Source organism: Centruroides sculpturatus, unplaced genomic scaffold (assembly GCF_000671375.1).
Source record: "Centruroides sculpturatus isolate CEXI.00-Female unplaced genomic scaffold, Cexi_2.0 scaffold714, whole genome shotgun sequence".
NCBI lineage: Eukaryota > Metazoa > Arthropoda > Arachnida > Scorpiones > Buthidae > Centruroides > Centruroides sculpturatus.
Genome location: NW_019384967.1, coordinates 193515 through 214676, shown reverse-complemented (window position 1 = coordinate 214676; position 21162 = coordinate 193515). Strand labels below are relative to the sequence as shown.

General features: G+C 29.9%; 1 protein-coding gene across 1 annotated transcript in view; it reads left to right on the top strand.

Moving 5' to 3' along the window:
* Nucleotides 1-33: 33 nt before the first annotated feature.
* The window catches only part of LOC111632532 (acetoacetyl-CoA synthetase-like), a 42970-nt gene continuing 21841 nt past the window's right edge, over nucleotides 34-21162 (top strand). The window contains exons 1-6 of the mRNA XM_023376974.1: nucleotides 34-695; nucleotides 2385-2498; nucleotides 7245-7342; nucleotides 9354-9468; nucleotides 9569-9647; nucleotides 14115-14268. Of these exons, the coding sequence (XP_023232742.1) occupies nucleotides 599-695; nucleotides 2385-2498; nucleotides 7245-7342; nucleotides 9354-9468; nucleotides 9569-9647; nucleotides 14115-14268 (657 nt within the window). The 5' untranslated portion in view covers nucleotides 34-598. The remainder of the gene's footprint in view (nucleotides 696-2384; nucleotides 2499-7244; nucleotides 7343-9353; nucleotides 9469-9568; nucleotides 9648-14114; nucleotides 14269-21162) is intronic.

Sequence of the window (21162 nt, the reverse complement as noted above, 5' to 3'; positions counted from 1 at the left end):
GATAGTACAAATACAGTAATACCCCGGACTTACGTGATAGGTGGGACCAAGCGATAACCGCGTAAGTCGAATTCGAATAACTTCTAACTGATGAACTGTCTAATTGATAGTTCATCAGTTAGCAGCAGTTGCAGGTTCAAGTCCTGCTCTGAGTTGATCCTTTTCTCCAGGACCTTCTAAATTAATTAATAAATATTAATTTAATAAGATATGGTGCCTAACACCTACCTCCTTGGCCAAATTACTTAGCATTTAATTATAACTATATCACATCTACTGTTAATATCTAATTCAGCAATCATTTGGCTTCAAAAACATTAATATTTAAAAAGCAAGATTTCTCATTTGTAGAAGCAAATGCTATCTTATTTTGACACTTTGCAAATTATAGCGAAATATGAGTAGTTTATTTGTCAGATTGTACTTTTTTAAAATTATTTTATGTGGATGTTTATACAGTATTTGATAACTTAAAGAATGTAATTACATGTTTCTAATTTAAAAATCTATTGTAAAATTTACAAAAAAATAAATGTTTCTGTTCATTGCTAATCAACTATTGTTATTTTTTAATTGACAGATAGTTGAAAATGTTAAAATGGAAGAAATACCAGAATGGTTTCATGAATGCAAATTCAATTATGCTGAAAATTTATTACAATTTAAGGACAATCGGATAGCATTATATTTAACAGGTAAATATGATATACTGTGTACTATTAAATATATATTATATTTTCAGTTATTCAAAAGTCTTTAAGTAAATTTTCTTTGTCTTTTAAATTTTAATTTGCATTGAAGAGATTATTTAATTTTTTAAAAAAAGATTTTATTACTTACTTTAATAGAATTCTCTTCAATATGTAAAATAATAATTTTGTAAAAAGTGATTTTTGTATTTCAAAATACAAAATTAATCTGAAGCTTCAAAGTTTAAATATGTATGTATGGTTGTTGGATAGTATCCTAAATTTTCATAATCATTTTTAGATAAGAATGTACTTTGCATAAGTTATTCATATTAATATCAATGTTGAATTCTTGTTGATTGTTGTATTAAAACCTCCTTTTGATTCATTATTCATGTAAATTATTTTTATATTTAGATTAATATTATATTTATACAAAATAATTTAAAATAAGTAATGTATTTAGATTTTAATCTGATAAGATTACAATCTAAATACACAAATATCAATTAGTATTATCAAAAATTTTGAATTAAAATTGGATTAAGTTATTATTCAATGACTGCAGAATTTAGTATTTTATTACATTAATTTAATTTTATATGTACATTTTTTAAAGTTATTTTAATGAAAATCAATAGTTCAGAACAGAATTCAAATTCATATTCTTACATTAGATGAGAATTGCATCTTTTTTAGGCCTTGTTAAATTATTTCAAAATAAAAGAAGTAAAATGGCAAAGCCATTTTTGAGATGAGACTGTCTTGGCAAGTGTAAGCAACACATGCACAAATCTTGCACTCGTGTTTGTTTGTAGAAACAGTCTCAGCATTTCATATTTTCTTTTGACCTGGTTCTCAGTCCCCTGATTATCTACAAGTCTGGTTTATTTTATGTGTGCGTGATTTGGGCACCAACTACTCTATGCCAAATTGCAACTCTTGACATGTACTCCTTCATACGTCTAAGGTGTGCATCTGTTAACAGCAGTGTGATTTGATTTTAGAGATGACTCATAGTCTTGTCAATTATTAATATCAATAGATTAATTAAATATTATCAATAGATAGCAATATATCTGTTTATACATGTCCATATTCTCTCACTGTTAAATAACTTAACACAATGTAAATAGAAAACCAATCCAAATTATACTAGTAATCAAATTATAGACCACATTAACTATTCCAAGTTAGACCTTGGCTAATTACCATAATTATACAGATATGTAATTTAGAGTAAAGATAGGCAGTAATGCAACCAACTTGGCTGTATATTTCTTGTCTTTTTTTAGTCCAAATTACTGAAGCACCTTTAGGCCATTAGTTATTATAATTTGGCTCTATCATTTGGTTTACTAACTTAATGCAGTTTTAATCCAGAGATTTTTAATCAAATTTATTATTACTTCTTGAATGATGCAAAAAATAATTTAGGATAATATACAGATATGTTTTAATATATTAATTACTTTTTTAAACTGATTTTTCTCCATTATACAATTCTTTCTTACATGAATACTTTATAAAACTACTGATTTTAAAAATTTATTTTGATGAATAGTTTTGCTAATACATCAAGCATAGAAATTTTAATTATAGATATATTATAATCAATTCCAATAAAGTTTTAATATCATTTTGATAATTTTTATCAAAAATGTATGTATTTTAACTGTAATTTAATAATTTCAGGAGAGAGACAGAAAGAAGTAAAGACAGTTACTTATTTTGAATTAAATCAGAAAGTAGCTCTCTATGCTTCTGCTTTGAAGTATCTTGGAATTAGAAAAGGAGATTGTGTTGTAGGTAAATACAAGGATTAATATATATATATTTTTATTTACATAATTTTTGATAATATAAGAGTTTCTTTTTAACTTCTACAAATTTAAAAAAAAAACTTTTTAAAACGTAACATACAAGATCTGCTGTCAAGGATATTAGCTTGCCTGCTTTCCCATTATTCAAACATCAATATATCTGCTGTTTTTTGTTCTACACACACTGTTCCAACACCTTTTTTGTTCTGTTTTTTTTTTTTTTTAATCAAACATAATCACATGACATTGTGAATTCCTTGTGTTTATATCAAATTTTCAAGTTACTGTTACATTAACTATAACCATGATATGTTCTACACCTACTTATGTATTTCAAATACATGTACTGTTTGCTTATTCTCAAAAAGTTTAACAGATTTCTTATTTTCCACATTCCAAAGATTGCTGCTATTAGTTGGTCAACTTACTTTATAATCACTCTGTATATACAAACTTTCTCTGAAACTATTTCTAATAATCTTTGATATTGTAACTTGTTTGTTGTTTTGAGTATTTTGATCTATTTAAAATTTTTCAAATTTGATTTATATATCTGAAGTTTTTCTATAATGTTGAAATTTTGGAATATAATCATTTACAATGTATATCAATTCTTTTTCTTATTAATGTTATTTCAATGCTTATGTTAGAAGATACAACTGTTATACTGCTGATGTATTTGATTTTGAAGATGAGAACAAATCAAAGTTCATTACTGTATATACATCTTGGAAAACAATTTACAGTGCCATCAATATGTAAACACTATATGGCAGTGTTAATAACTCAGGATTAAGAGTTGGTTAGAGGTTAATCAATCGCCATTCATTCCACTTTTAGTATGTGAATGCTTATTAGTTAATTTATAATTCTAACTCTTGATCCCTGTAAATATGAATATATGTTACTTTTAAGATTATAAAGATAAGTTCTGTAGCGTTCTTTGACTAAAAAATATGGGCTAATGGAAAAATTGATGTAATAGTAGATACAATTAAAATTCTTGTTAGTACATTTTCATTATTTAACATTGTTTTTTTTTTATCAACACTTTTTTATTTTTAATATACTGGGTGATGATAAAATAAGTAGCTTTATTTGCAGCTGTCAGTAGCTTGAAGGAATAACCATTGACCCAAATGACCCAAATTGGAATAACCAAAATGAAACCAAAATTGGTACATTTACTATTTAAGAATGGAGAAGAAAAATGAAACAAGAAAAATGTAGTTTACTGTGCCCTATATAGGCATTATTTTAAAGTTCGAAATGTAATGTGTAATACAAGAAGAAAGAATTAAGGTGTATAACTTGATAGCATATTTATTGGAAAATGTCAGTTAGTGTGGTTATGCTGTCGCATAGTGGCATTGATGATTCAGTTCAGGATCCACAATATCCTTGGATAGGATTTATATCTAATCCTTAAAAATAGGCTATACTGATTTTTTAAAAATATCATACAATGCTTTAAAAAAATTTACTATCTAATTTTTAAAATTATGGGGAAAATGCAATATGTTGTAATCATATAAAGTATATACTATATATAGATTTTATATTTTAATGTTTTTAAAATGTCATTTTTTTCTAAACTTTAAATTTTAAATATATTATTTCTCACTTCATTTTAAATGAAATTCCTTGTAATAACAAGTGCAAATGCTATTCAAAATATAATTTAAAATAATTTAGTCAATCTATATATTTTTCAGTATAAATAAATATTTAATTTATTCTGTAGCTATCTATTGTTAGATTTACTGCTATACCTGAGTATACAGTGTACAGTGGAGGGTAATAGGCAATGAACACAAACCAAATTAAGGACTTTACACTTCTTATTTTGCAGGTGAAAAAATATGATTTAATTTTTCGGGAGTCTTACAGTCATATTGATATACCGACAATTTATATCTATATCCTATACAGGCTTAAGTACCGTTAACGCGTATCTATATCTACTCTCTATTCTACCACCTAATTTTAGAGATTGTACAACAAAGAACAAACAAATTGTCTTACATGTGTCCTTCGTTCAATTTTAAGGAATGTATATGCGATTCACTTCAAAGTCTTGCTCCTAGATCTGGATGGAATTGGATTATTGTTTTTTCTTCCAACTGTCCATTCTCTTCTCTTTCCAACCACGTGCTTAAACACTTGCACCTCACTTATACCACATGTCCGACACAGTCCAAAGAGCAAGAAACAAAAAGTCCTTCTTTTAGGTGAAATGCCTCCCTTTATACTTCTCCATGGTTAACGTCACGAGTTGCAACCAATCATCCAGTCCCGCGGGTTTTACAAAATGTGGTGCTTGAGTACAAATGGAACAGGCAAAACATTTACAAAAAAAAATAAACCAAACAATTTAATTGAAGTGACAGATCACTACACTATAAACATTTATTCATTTCTAATAGAGATACCAAAACTAAAAAAAACCTTAAAAAAACAACCTTGTCGCAATAAATTTGAATAAACCCAAATTTATTGAGACAACAAATGTTTTCAAAAGGTCATTTTCAGGTTGTAAAGATGGGATACAAATTGAATTTGATTTGAATTCCAATAGACTATAATTTGCACTTAAACAATCATCAGAAATTTACTAGAAAATATTTAAAAACTCTTTAACATAAAAGTTGACTTTAAGAATCTTCACTTTATACAAATTTATTTATAAATTAATAGTTCTGACAAATTTGTGTTACAGAAATGTTTACAACTTATTCATTCATTATTAGTTTGACAATTGTATGTGTGTGTATATATATATATAAGCCCTCTTTTATAACCTTGTTTTACTTTTTGAAAGCTATTATAAATCAAACATTAATTTCTCATAGATTTTTTCACCAGTGGCTGAATAGATAAAACCATTGATAGTTTGTTGCAGGTTTACACCTTACAATTAGTCTGGTCATATCAAATTTGTGATGGAGTGTAAATGGCCCTTTATTTAAGTGACTTTTCTACTTTCAAATAATCATTCAAAATCATTTACTTGATCCAATCTCTAGGGATGACTTTCTACATTGTCATATGCAGGTCTGCTTCAAATAGTTCATGCACTGACTTGGTAATTAATGTATTGTCAACTAGTTGTTTTCAAATGATGTGACTTGTGAAAATTTATGAACAGTTTTCGACCATTTTGCATAATAAAGTAGAATCTTCAAACACATTTTTATAAAGAATTACATTCTTCAGCACTCATGTCCTTTTTGAAATTTCTAAAAATCATGACTTCAAAAATTGTATTAAAGTTCATACCTGCAGTGAAAATGATTGTAAGATGATGTTACCATTTGGCACCCTTTCTTGCCATTGTAGATGTCACATGATACATCATGTGATATTACAATGCCAAGAAGGGTTCCATTTAGCAAAAAGTCACTTTTGTACTGTCATTGGGCTACAGTTTGAAAAAGTTGTAGACCTATAAATTCCCACTGTCGTCAGTCTGTCCGTCTTTCATTAATCTTGAGAACGGAGTTAGGTAGATGAAATCTGAGACCAGATATGGAAACCTTATGGACAGGAGATCCCAATTAACTATATATGAACTTCTAATGTAAACCAAAAGCCATATTATTTCAATTCGAAAATTTCCGCTGTAAGGATTTAGATTAGAGATGCCATGAATATTCAGCTACTATTCGGTATTTGGCCTATTCAGCTACTTTTTTTAATATTTGGTATTCGGCCGAATGTTGCATACTATTTGGCCAAATACCAAATCATAAAAAAAAAAACACACATATTACTCAAAAACATATTTATTTTAATCACAAATTATTACATTTAATACTTAAAATCTATCAGTGGTAAGTTGTGATGAATGAAAATAATTTTTTCAGCATTTTTTGATAGCAAACGATTGCACTTTTCCTCATAAACTATACCTGCTTCTGAAAATAGCCTCTCACTATATACACTACTGCCGGGAGACGATAGATAAATCTTAGTGATTTCTTTTAGGCTTGGGTACTGTTTTGCATTTGCTGACCACCACTTGTAAAGGTCTGCCGTTCGATGTAGGCAAACAGTTTTCATATAAAGTGATACAAACAGTGATATTACAATGATATTTTTTTAGTAATAAGGACTATTAATAACACAATTTTATGTAACAATGAACAAATAATGCATGTTGTGACACGATCTACTCGCAAATAAAACAAATGTGCCCGTGGTGTTGCTACCACACCCACCACAATGAGACAGGTCGTAACCTGTCACCCGCAAAATGTACACACATTTTGCCGAACATTCGGCGCTTCGGCTGAGAGCATAGCCGAGTATTCGGTATTCAGCAAAATCACTATTTGTGGCATCACTAATTTAGATGATGGCATGACTCTGTTGCTAACAGGAAATTATGTACAATACAGAGGCAAGACACTACTAATTTGACATGGAGAACATATATTTTAAATTAAATAAATTTTAAAAAATATGATTAAAAATTGCAGTCTTGCATTGTGACAATATCACAATAAATAATTGCTCATTGTTTTAAAAGTGCTGCAACTGTTTGGGAAATAAGCTGCTAAAAATTTTGGTATGTCCTACATGTGACGTGTACAATTATAAATTATACATTTATAAATTACAATTATAAAGAGAATCTCTTTCATTATTTACATTTTTATTATATTTTTAATAAATATTACTATTTATTTATTTGTAATAATATATAATTTAATATTTTATTTTATATAAGGTTATCTGCCAAATGGAGAAGAAGCTGTTGAGGCAATGTTAGCTGCATCCAGTATAGGTGCTATATGGAGTTCAACTTCTCCTGATTTTGGAATTTCTGTAAATACTCTGTCTATAAATTTTATTTAGAACTTAATATTTATTTTTATGAAAAAAATATTAAAAATAAAAATAATTATGTAGTAGTTATTGGTTACAAGAAATGTAGGTTTAAGAATATGAACAAACTTTTAGTTTTTTGTTATCAATTAGCAGTTTTCACAATTTTTTCAACATATACAAAATGTCATCATCAGGTAATGCAAAAAAATAATGAAAAAAATGTATTCATGTGCAAAGTGAAAATAAGTAATGAAAAAATTTATATAAAACAAACATTAAAATGTTTTAAAATCAACTGGCACATTTAGGCAATAAATAATAAACAAAGGCAAAAAGTTGTATTAAAGAAGCATCTTTTAAAGATGTAATTATTAAAACTTTTATAGTACTGTATCTGCAACCTTTGAGTAATTTTTTTAAAGTCCAAAAAACTTGAAGTTGCAAAGTGATATATTGAGACTGTAAGTTGGATATTACAGAACTTTCCATCTGAAGCAATGTGGCCTTCTAACTACGTTGTTTTGAAGCGTCCATGATTTTGGATCTTTTTTAAGAAAGTTTTTTAAAGATTGCAGATTCCTGTCTGACAGTGAAGTCCAAGCAGCTGTACAGCTGTAACTAAATAGTTCATTCTGTAGTCTTTTTTTTTTTCTATGTGAAAGGTATACACAAATTTTTACCATACTGGGACACATGTAGAATGCAATAGGTAATTTCCTATAGAAGCATAATGCAAATTTGTCATTATGCTGTCTATACTGTAATCCTGCTATGGTGACCAGTGACACCATATGTTTTTTATGGCTCAGTTTATGCTTTATTGGAACAACCCTATATGCATGCATTTTGGTAATATAAAAAAATTCAGGACAGTTGAGAGCTTTATGGGGCCTGGGATAGAGCAGGCCTACTTTTCCATATTCTTTTTGAATAAATGAAATACAGTAGACCCCCTATAATGCGGTAGATACGTTCCGCTTTATAAGAATTTTGTGTTGTAGTAATCCTTAAATACATGAGCCAATCACAGCACGTGTGCAGTTTACGGACTAAGGCTGTTTGAAGTGTTTACTTCCATAAAATGAATCGATTATAGACTAATTTGACTCAACATTTCCAAAACGTATAATTTTTTGGGAATAATCTGTATAAACTATGCTATAAACAAAATTGTAGGATTACTTACCGAGTGTGCACTGTTCGATGACGCCATTGCTTAAGCTTGTTTTCGTCGCAGAGCAGTGCACCAAACGGCGGGGGCATTTTCTGATAAGTTATTTTTCTGCGAAAAATTCGTTGAACTTTGGAGACATCATTAATAGAAATAATTTTTATGGCCGTTGAATAAGAAATGTTTTTTTCACAAGAGATGTATAAAATTACAGTACTGCATTAGACTTACAGTATCTAATTTAGGCCTATATACTGTACAGACGCTAGTAAACTCAACTTACCTGCCTAAACTCTTCGTAGTGTGTAGCTGCTCATCCACTATTGGTCCAGATTTGACCAATCCTGTCGTGACACGAGTCGACAATGACGTTTTACCGCATTTTACAAGTCTCTTTTAGCATCTTTATACGAATACGGTCACAATTTTTTCGCCGCGATATACAAATCCACATTATATGAACCCTTGTTGTAGGGGGGTCTACTGTACCTGTACATAGAAAATCTCTTTAGTAATAAAAAAGTTTTGCAGATTTTATTTCCTAATGGTAAAAAATATTATTTTTATAGGAGTAGAAACCATTATGGACCAGGAAAAATCCCCAATCCTCTTGATGGTCCTGAATATGAATCCAATATAATCTAAAATATGAAAAGCATATTTTATTATTTTTAATGAAAAACTATACAATTAATCTGTGATTGATTGATTTTTATTTTTTATCTATCAGAATTCTTAATGTGTGTAAAAAATTTGTTAATGTAGTTGAGATGTTTTTATAAGCATACTTATGACAATTTAATGAATTAACTTTTAAAATGAATTTTTTATTTTCAGAGTGTTTTAGACAGATTTCGGCAAATACAGCCTAAAGTAATCTTTTCTGTAGATAAAGTTGTGTACAACAGAAAAGTACATAACCATTTGGAAAAATTACATGAAGTTGTTTTAGGTAGAAATGAACATTATTTATAAAATCAAAGTTTGTTTATATCAATACTATAATGAAATGTAATATAAGGCTATCTATTTGGTTTTCTGTTTTCCTATAGGTCTCCCATTGTTAAAAAAAGTGGTTATTGTTCCTTTTGATATTCAAAATAAAAATGAAATAGCAAAAATCCCAAAAAGGTAATGAAGTTTTTAATTCATATTTGATGATTATAATGTGTAAGACAACACTACATCAAATTTAACAATAAAATTAAAACTATAAATACTATGTTTGATGTTATTTAATTCATAATTTGTGTTTTTTAATCTTGCAATTAATTAAAAATATAATATTTTAAATTTAATTTAGAATAATTTTATTGTTAATACTTGTACTTAACATTATGCATAATTGTGCATTTTGTTTACATTACAAATTCTCATTTAGAGGACATATTTAATGATTTTCTAAATGAGAATCATTTAGAGAATCATTTAAGTTAATTAATTATCTAATCTTTCTCCACTTGTGGGCTTTTTTATGTCTGTTTTTGTGGGTTTGGCTTAGCTCACAATCATATAGTGATGGATAGGGCAGACAAACTACCTAAATACATCCATACCTTACAATTCCAGCAAACATCTTGATGTTATTTACTAATGTTTTCAGACATACAAGTATTCAATGTCCTACTTCAGGCACTCTCAAATCAAGAAACAAAAATAGAATGTACAGTACATTCCCTGTATTTAAACTTAAAATTTGAGCATTCTATAGCTTTAAAGAAAAATTAGAAAATTTTAAATTATCTATTGCAAAATATGTTGAAATAGAATGTACATTTTATGAATTTTTCTTTAAGTGTGTGGAATTTTATGTTTTATTTTGGTTTTTGATGTGAGATTGCCTGAAGAAGGAATATTGAATATGTCTAAAAATATTAATAAATGCATTAAAAATATTTGCTGCAGTTGTAAGGTATAGATGTATTTAGTCAAATTGTCTGAAAATTTGAGGATCTAACTCAAACTCAAAGTTGCCTATATCTATAACCTAGATTCAAACTCAGTTGCTATAGCAGTAAGTTAATATCTTTTTACTAGATCGGGTATTTGATTGTCCATAGATTATAATTAAATAATTTTTTAAAACTACTTTAATTAATTGTCATAGGAATTGGTTGAAGAGATGTCTCTAAAAGTTTAGTGTTATACTTTTTTTTTCATATAAAAATGAAATGTTGGAAAAAAGAGAGAAGCGTTTTTCATTAGAATCCATTTGCATTTGTTATTTTTAAAAATTGATAATCTATTGGGTTGTTTGGAAAATGAGTTCTTTTTTTCTGTGGAGAAAAACACAATATTTTTATAATAAATAAATATTTTATTGAATTATATATAAATCATTTTGGTCAAATACTTGTTGTCATCGTTTCTGGTAGTAGCATGATTTCATATTTATAAAAGTTTTTATTGTTGCTTACAAAAAACTGATCCAAGTGATTTTTGACATTGTCATTTCAAGTAAATGTTTTACAGTTGAAAAAATTTGTATAGACTGGAACAAGTAATAATCTGAGTGTGCTTAATCTGGCGAATATGGTTGGTGTGATAGCATGTCCCATCTAAGTTATAACAGTTTCTGACGAGTTACCAAACTTGTGTTAAATTTGACATTATCGTGGTAAAACACTACACCTATTTTGTTGATCAATTCTGGCCGCCTTTTCTGTTTGATAATATTACTCAATTTGTTTACTCGATGGCAGTACGCTTTCAAATCAATTGTTAAATTGTCTGGTAAAAGCTCCAAAAAAAAATTTCCTTAAAATCCCACTAAAGAGAGCATCTCTCTTTAAGAACATTTGGAACCCATATATCAAGCTTTGAAATGAAACCAGTTTGTTTCAAGTAATCATAAACAGTTCAATTTGACAAATTTAATCTCTTAGTGATTTGATGTGTTGTTATTCAACAGTTTGCTTCAATCAGTACCTTTTATTTTGTTTTCATTGGTTTCAACTGGCCATCCATAACATGGTGCATCTTCAATATTGAAATTGCCAGAACAAAATTTTGTAAACCAGTTTTGGCACTGTCGTTCTGTCAATACATCTTCTCCATACACATCACACATTTTTTTTCTCACTTGAACAGCATTCTTATCTTTTCGGTAATAAAAGAGCAAAATATACTGAAAATGCTGCTTTCGATCTTCCATATTTGATGGGACACAAAAAATAAACAATTGCACAAAATCAAACAATTTTTTACAAATAAGCCTTAAAATGCTAGCGGTCAAAATATATAATGATAATACAGTTTAGAATGAAAATGGTGGGAAAAATACAAGTAATTCCTCTAGTGGTAAAAAAACGAACTTACTTTCCAAACAACCTAATAGCTCAGGGATGGGTAACCTGCAGCCCTCGGGCCGCATGAAGCCCACAGTAATATTTTTTGTGGCCTGTGCCGCATAAAATATGAATAAATATATCAATTTTCCAGCTTAAGGAAGTATGCAGCAAAAATTCAAACGTTATTTTCTACAACTTATGTATGTGAATATTTTTCCACAATAAATTTAGTAAAAATTAAAACAAGAAACTGGCTAACAGACACACTGAATCTAATTTAAAACTAGCAGTGACTAATATTTAGTTAAATATTTCTGATATATTACATTTACATATGTGCCAGAAGCTAAATTAAGTATACCTGTGCTACTTTATAATTATATATGAATAAAGAATTGTGATTTACTGACACTTCCCCCCACTTGACTCTTGACAAGTTTTGAAATGCAGCCCACAGATATAAAAAGGTTGCCCATCCCTGATCTAGCTGAAGATGAGACATTTTAGTTTAAATGTCAAAAAATATTTAATCTCAGCTAATAAGACTTATAACCTATTTAACATTTGTTTTTGTCAGCAAACTTCAATTTCTTAAACCAAATGTTATTATATTATTACAATACTTGTTTGTAATATTTTTAATGTATAGCCTAAATATATAAATGTAATTAAACAATCATTCATCATACTGGTGTTAGAATTAAGAACCTAACCACGTAATTACCAATATACCAGCAAAATTCAATTTAAAAAGTAATGTTTTCTATCGTCTTCAACGGTCATCATCAGACGGTAGAAAACGTTCTTTTTTAAATTGAATTTTGCTGGTATATTGGTAATTACGTGGTTAGGTTCTTTATTAGTCATTTGATTAATTACATTTATACAGTACTTGGAAACTACCAAATATGTTTGATCATAGAGTTTTTATAATTTATTTATCTTATATTTATTAACTGGTTTTTTTAGTTTACTTGCTTCTCTTTTTCAAGTGTTTTGTAGGCATCTATAACCCATCTTCAGAGATACTATTCTAGCAGTAAATGTCAGAGTTACTATACAGTTCACTTGCTTGATCTAACAAGAAGATACAGTCCATATCCAAATCCTTCTCACTTTCAGAACTGTTGATACAGAAGTTTTAAAAAGACAATCAGAACTGTTGATTCAGAATAAGGATGGGACAATTGTCAAGTTAGCTTATTAATCAGGATTGTATAATTCTCTAATCATGCAATTAATTGTTAACTGTTTTAAGCTATTCTTTAAAATTTCATAAAAATTTTAAGTTTTTTAAAATTTAAATTTTGTAGATGCTTTTTTTAACAATTTAATCTTAATTTAACTTACTTTTTAATGTAGATTATATACTTTCTTGGCAGTTTTATACTGATGCCATTTTCAGTAAATATTTCTGGTTGGTGTTTTTTTCCATATCAAATAATAAATTAATTGATTTATGTCACAATTGCTTCCTTTTTAAGTGCAAGATAGTTAACAAAACACTATTAAATAATTGACAATTGTAATAATGATCTACCTGTTTAAGAGCATAAATATTTTTTATAAAATTGGCAGATGGTACTGAAAATCAATCAGATATGATAATTTGCTATGAATGAGATTGAAAGTTATTCCTTAAAATAGATATTTCTAAAAATTTATTAAAAAACTAACATTTTCAGTTTGAAAACACATATACTAAAAGCTAGTAGTTGCTAACCAAGGGTGTGTCACAAAGATTATCTTGAATTATCATTTTTAATAAAATTATCATTTCTTTAAACATCATTAATTTTTTAATATTAATTTAATAAGTTTAAATTTTAAAAAGTAGTATTTTTACAACGGAATGATTATTTACTAGTTACTCCAATTATTAGAGAATTAATTATCACTTGACAATTAATCAGTGGAAGAGCCAATCAGTGTGATTAACAACTAGCAAATGAAGCCCATGGAATAAGAAGAGGAAGTAACTTTTGAAAAAACTAAATATTTATTAATTGCATAATAATGGAATTAAATATTTAGTGTTAAAATGACTCTTGGTTATGATTTGTTTAAGAATTATCTCAAACATACAGTAGGCTAGAATTGAAATTGTAAATTTTCATTATTTCAGAATATCAAACTTCAAATAATTATGGAATCTAAGCAAATGTTTTCTTTCCTATACAAAAATACATTATAAAAATATGGAAAATACATTAAATAACAAACATTTTATAAAAATTAATTTTTAATATATAAATTAATTTTGAAATACATTATTGAATTATGACAAAATGTTTTGTTATTATATTAGTTGTTTCCTGGATGAATTTCTTGAAACAGGCAAAGATGAAAAAGGAAATGTGCCAGAATTAGAATTTGTACAGCTTCCTTTTAATCATCCTCTCTTCATTTTGTATTCTTCAGGTACAACTGGAGTGCCAAAATGCATTGTACATTCTTCTGGTGTAAGTAAATTACTTTCTATTAATTGTAAANAAGATTGTTTCACACTGGGAGGGAGACACTTAGCTATGCTGTTAATTTTGATTAGGAACAGAGTCGCACTCAAAATACAACCTTGAGGAACACCTTCTTGTGTGAAAGGCTTATAAAAATTGGCAAATTACCCTGCAATCCGAATTGGTGCAGATCACGGCAATATGAATTAACATTACAATTACATTTTAATAATATTTTACATATCCTCAAAAATCATCAATTTCACTATAATTCACTAGTAATTTTTATAATTTATTTCTTTTATTCATTAACAGTTGTAATATACACATGTGAAAGTATAGGAAAAAATAGTTTTTTAGTGAAGTTGATTTTATTTTCCTGTTATATTTTCTCTGTGTTCTTTATTCATATTTTTCTTTGAAAAGTTATTTCACTTATAATAATTGCATATTAAAAATTTTTGTCAAGATATTTAATATTTAGTGTCATAAAATATTTTAATTGAAGACTTAAAGGATTTAGATTATTTTTAAAGAAACAAACTTCTGATTAGAACTCAAATATGCAATTTCAATTTTTTTTTTTTAATTCAATTCAAACTTTATTGAACATAAAAGGCTTTTGCTTGTTACATACAGCGTAGTTTGTTATCACAACTTGTTAATCCACACAATATTAGTTTTAGAAGAATTGTTGCAAACAAACTTTATACATAGTTATTTACCTTGTAATACAAATCATTGTGTTACACATTAGTCCTATGTTAGAACAATTAACTTTTCTTTCATTAAGAATAACTTTTTTATTTTTCTAGGTCTAAAAATTTGTACTTTTAAATATAAACATAAAAATCTCACACATTATATACATTACTAGCTGTTACCCGCAACTTCGTCCGCGGAGGTTTTGCAAGCAAATCCTATTTACATTTAATATTTCAATAACCATAGTAATTGTCATATAACACCTACCACTGAAGAGAATTGCCGAGAATCAAACGAACTATCTTCAATTTGATCAATTTTCTGGAACATTTACAATCGTTCTATAATTGAACCAATATGCAATAACAAATTTGAATTTAAAATGGATCGAACATTTTTAAAATCGAAATGTCTGAAACGTTATCAATTTAATACACATAAGTACTCAATGAAGACTAAATGTAGTTGAAAACAAAAAATTGCATCTAAAATAGTACAGTAGAAGCCGTTTTTTTGGTTAAGCCTTAATCCTCTCCCTCTCCCCCCGCGGGAAAATTTCGAAAAATTCCTTCTTAGTGTACATTGCCGTGGCATACCCTACTAAAACGCATATAAAAAGAAAAAATCGCATCTAAAATAGTACAGTAGAAGCCGTTTTTCCGGTTAAGCCTTAATCCTCTCCCTCTCCCCCCGCGGGGAAATTTCGAAAAATTCCTTCTTAGTGTGCATTGCCGTGGCATACCCTACTAAAATGCAGATAAAAACAAAAAATTGCATCTAAAATAGTATAGTAGAAGCCGTTTTTCCGGTTAAGCCTTAATCCTCTCCCTCTCCCCCGCGGGGGAATTTCGAAAAATCCCTTCTTAGTGTGCGTTTCCATGATGTACCCTAACTGTCTACCAAATTTCACCTCTCTAGGTTAAGCGGTTTGCTCTGGGTGATGATGAGTCAGTCAGTCAGTCAGGACAAGCAATTTTATATATTTAGATAAATATCACTATCTTTAAGAAAGTTTTTTCAATATTTAAAAAATTGCTTCACATAATTACATATCTTGAAAATAGTATTAATTTTTGCTCTATTGAAGATCTTATACATAGTACTTTCATTGGAACAACTGGATAATATAAACGTGTCAGTCTTTTTAATAATCTCTTTTGCTTTACTACATTCACAAAAAATATGAAATTTAGATAGTATTTTGTTACATCTTGTGCATTTGGACTGTGAGTAATCTAAGAATTTATTTCACAAAATAATGATGTCGTCTATGTATCGCTTGTATAATAAGATGTTGTGGGAGAAAGTTTCTCCCACAACATCTTATTATACAAGCGATACATAGATGACATCATTATTTTGTGGAAAAACGACCCAGACATCACCCACTTTATTAATCAGATGAACGACTAAGAATTTATTATTAATTATTATTCAATTTTTATTCAATCTGAGCTGTATAAAGAATTTTCCAGTTTAGAGTGGACAAGGGCTCTATAAACCCTCAGCATAGAAAATTTGTTTGCTCCCCAGGATGAGCAGCATAGTACCTTTTAAAAGGTTCAGGGACTTTAAACATCTACTCTTCAAATTGTGCAAATATGGCAAGAACATCAGTTTTTGGTCGAACAAAATACCCAAAAACTTAGTCTCGTTGACCATTGGGATTTTAACCCCATTTAGGTGAATTTCAGGATCCAGGTGCAAACCACACCAAAGGCAAAAGTGGATGCATGAGGTCTTCTCTGTGTTAAAACTGAAACCATTGGTCTTGGACCAATTGTCTATGCGATTTAGGGAGATTTGCAATTGTCTCTCAATAAAATTCATGTTACTAGACTGGCAGAAGATCTGAAAGTCATCCAAATACAAAGATTGTTTCACACTGGGAGGGAGACACTTAGCTATGCTGTTAATTTTGATTAGGAACAGAGTCGCACTCAAAATACAACCTTGAGGAACACCTTCTTGTGTGAAAGGCTTATAAAAATTGGCAAATTACCCTGCAATCCGAATTGGTGCAGATCACGGAGTATTCCATATCACTAGCAGCAATCGTAGGCCTTCTCTATATCGAAAAACACAGACACTAAGTGCTGTCATCGAACAAATGCTTTGCATATAAATGTTTCAAGGTTTACTAAATTGTCCGTGGTACTTCTGTGAAATCCACTCTGATGTGATGAAAGGTAATCCTTTTCCTCTGAGAAACATCAGACGTCTATTTTACCATTCTCTCAAAGAGTTTACAGAGACAGCTTGTCAGAGAGATTGGTCTGTAATTAGAGGGATTCTTGTGGTGTTTACCTGGCTTGGGAGTGGGAATAATAATCAATAGCCTCCAAGAGTCAGGGAAAGAATGTTCTGTCCATATTCTGTTAAACAGATTCAGATTACTAAAGGAATTGTTTGACAGATTTTTAATCATACTGTAGTGGATTTTTTCCAGGCCTACAGCAGTATTCCTTGAGCAAGCGATTGCTGTATATAGTTTCTATTCTGGTGAATGGCACATTGTATTCCTCATTAGATGAGGAATGAAAGTTTAAATATTGCTTTTCTGTTTGTGCTTTATAAGCTTGGAAATTTTTCAAAAACATTATATTGCTGGATGAAGAGGAAAAAGTTTTGCCCAACAAATCTGCAATACCTTGTATATCGCTGATTATTGTGCCATTATTTTCCAGTATAGACAGAGGCTGAGAAGCATATTTTCCATTTATTTTATGGATTTTATCCCAGACTGCTTTTGAGCTAATGGAAGATGTTATGCTAAACGTACTTCCTCCAAGAATCCCTTTTGGCTTTGCCTTCTTATTTTTCTGGCATTTGCCTTTGCTTTTTGAAATGCAATCAAATTGCTAGCAGTGTGTATCTTCTGAAAATTCCCCATGCTTTCTTTTGTTGTTTGTATGCTGCCTTGCAATTCTGGTTCCATCATGGTTTCAGATATTTTGGATATCTAGTTGATGTTTTTCCCATTGTTTTTTCAGCTGCCTGAATGATACTGGATATAATGGCTTCAACTGCACCATTGATATCAGCAGTATTGACCATTTCCTTATAGATGTTAGCTGTAGAGAAGAATGCAGGCCAATTGGCTGTTTCCAGTTTCCAATGTGGTGGACAGGTTGTTTCACAGCTTTCTCTGCCTCAGTATTTTAGAAATATTGGGAAGTGGTCACTGGAGAGTAGAATAGATCCAACCTCCCATGTAAATGCTGAAAACAGGTTTGGAGTTGCTAATGATAAATCAATGGCAGTGAATGTTCTTGTTGGATCATGGAAGTATGTCACTTCTCCAGTATTGAATAAATACATTTGGTAATTGCCTATAAATCTGTCAATGATTCTGCCTCGACAGTTGATGTCAGGACTGCCCCACATTGGATTGTGACCATTGAAATCACCAAGTAAAAGGAATGGAGTTGGCAGCTGTTCAACTAAGATATTTAATTCATCCTCATTGACTCTGAAATCTGGTGGCAAGTATATAGAACAAACTATGACAGTTACTCCAATAGAAATTATGACTGCCACAGCTTTCAAATCAGTGGTTATTTGTACCAGTAAGGATGGGATGTGATTTGAAACCAATATAGCCACGCCTCCACTGGCACGGTTGTGGCTATCATTATCCTTCATTAGAGATAAAATTCTTTTTAAAGAAATTCTCTAGGTTTTAGATAGGTTTCATGGAGTGCCATGTGGAGAGATGGGGTAGATGATGTCAACTGTTTAATGTCAGAGAAGTTGTTGCGGAAACCATGACAGTTTCGTTGAATTATTTTATAATCCATTATATGTTGAGGCAGCATTCTTTGCAAAAATATCCCTCTTTAATCTCACAGGGGTTGTTCTTTTTGGGGTGACATTGGTTTTGTAACCTCCATATTTCTATAACTACCAAAGTTTTCTGACATCTCTGACAAAGAGTCTACTCTTCGTCAGAGATGTCAGAAAACTTGCTCATAGATTGAACTTCTGATCTTTTAGATTTAGAGAGGGCTGCTGTAAAGTACTATATTTTTTTCCGACTTTCTACGATTATCGACACCACTGTGTGCCGGAAATAGCCGTTCCCTAACGGGTACTTTACACGGATTCGCATTAGTGTGCCAGGCCTGGACTTTATGCGTGCACCAAATTAAATAATGACAAAGTTTGTCAATAACAAATCAAATATTTAATAAATATTCTAGTAATAACTATATACAAAATTTAGTAAAAATCAAGTAACAATTTATTCAATGAAAATCAATAAGAATCAACCTGACAAAACTCAAATCAATCTATTTTCTATCTTAATTCTATTCCCCATTGGAATTCGACAAAAATCAAAGACTTAATTTATGTACAATAATTCTTATGAATTAAAGATCCTAATCGTCACCTCGATATACTAGGAACCCTTTTCCTCAACTCTCAAGACTTCCTCTAATCTTCGATCCACAAATCGAATAGCTTCAAAATCGCCTTGGAACTATTTTATGCTATTGTACACCTTTCTCTCATTTGCTGCTACGAAGCTCACCACACTCATTGCTAACAGAAGCTCACCTCATCCATCTTTACTTGAGGTTCGGTCTTTATACTGTGAGGTGACGTCACAATTCTGAGTGCGATCACTCCCCTCATTTATATACTTATTGCTAACAATAAATTTTCTTGTTTGTCTGGCAGCCTATTTTCCAACAATACTTGCTAACCTTTTACGTTATTCTTTTTGACAATTTTCGGGATGTTTTTATTCTTTAAGGTTTAGCAAGGTCCTAAGTTATGCTTGTGAGGTCTCCCCCCCTTTTCTTGGTGCGGATTTACTGCTCGGGAGCGCAAATGTGCACGATTTCTAACTACGGTGCTTTTCTCTCGTCGGTGAGTTGGTTTCTCTTCTATTTTTAAGTTTCTAAGGTGAATGGTGAGGAAACCTTCATCCTAATAAAACATAAGCCCCAAACAAAAATATAATAAAAAGTAAAAGTAAATAAAAATAATGCTTGGACTTGGTTCCTTACAAGTTGAAGTCTGCAATATGACTGAAATGTCAGGGACTTTTCTCAAAAGGAGTTTTGCTGCATGACAATGCCATACAGCTCCATACAGCTGTGCATACTAAGTGAATATACCAGACATGAGCAAATGCAGCTTTTGCTGAAAGTGTTAATTTCTGCTTTTTATTATTATTTTTACAATTTTATTTCCACAATTTTATGAAAATATGTTTATTAAAAAAATTCAATATTTGTTTTATATTATATTTATATTATATAATAAAATCGCAGTACAGAACTGCAGCTCCCATGCATTTTGCAAAACCTACATTTCTGCTCCCACTGAACTTTTGCTTGCCCACCCCTGGAATATACTAAGAGATTTGAAATTTGGGTGATGAAACATCTACAGTATAGTCCAGATTTGACACCATTTTCATTTGTTGGACCTTGAAAGAACATTTGCGAGGTCAAAAGTTTGCTAATGATACTGAGGTAATAGAGGCATGTAAAGGTGGTCAAAGGCCATACCAAAAAACTTTTTTTCTTGAGAGTATCTGGAAGCTTAGTCTGGTGGATTAAGTGTTTAGTGAAGCAGATTATCTTTATTTTCCAGTTCTACATGAATTCCTTGTTCTGCCAGTTCTTGAAGGTCGTCATTGGTAAGGCTCTCACCAGAAACCTGCAGTAACTCCTCAATATCCAGCTTGTCTACATCTCCTAGTCCTGCTGTATCTATTAGGTTGACAATTTGGTCAACCTAATAGATACAGCAATAGGCTCTTCTCGTTAAGAATTCTTGGATACCTTCAGCCATAACTTCTTCCACCCTTGTAAAAAGTTATTAACAGTCACTCGTTAGTTTTGTTTTCACCTTCTACATACAGACATGTATGCTTTAACATCATTGTTAAGGCTATCCATAGATAAAATAAATTTTAATGGATTATGATTCAGTTGGATATATTTAGGAGTATGAAAAAAATTATTACTTTGTCATGCCAGATTTATCAGATAGAAGCTTAAGATTACTGTCCTAGTTAGTACATGGCTAAAGTGCTTGAGATTTTTGTGTTTATTTTTATGCTTTACTTGTCAAAACTTTCATTAATTGTATTATTACTTGTTATTAATGCTGAAAGACAATATCTTAAACTTTTATCCGATACTTAAGAGTACATATTTTATGACAGGAGGAGTAAAA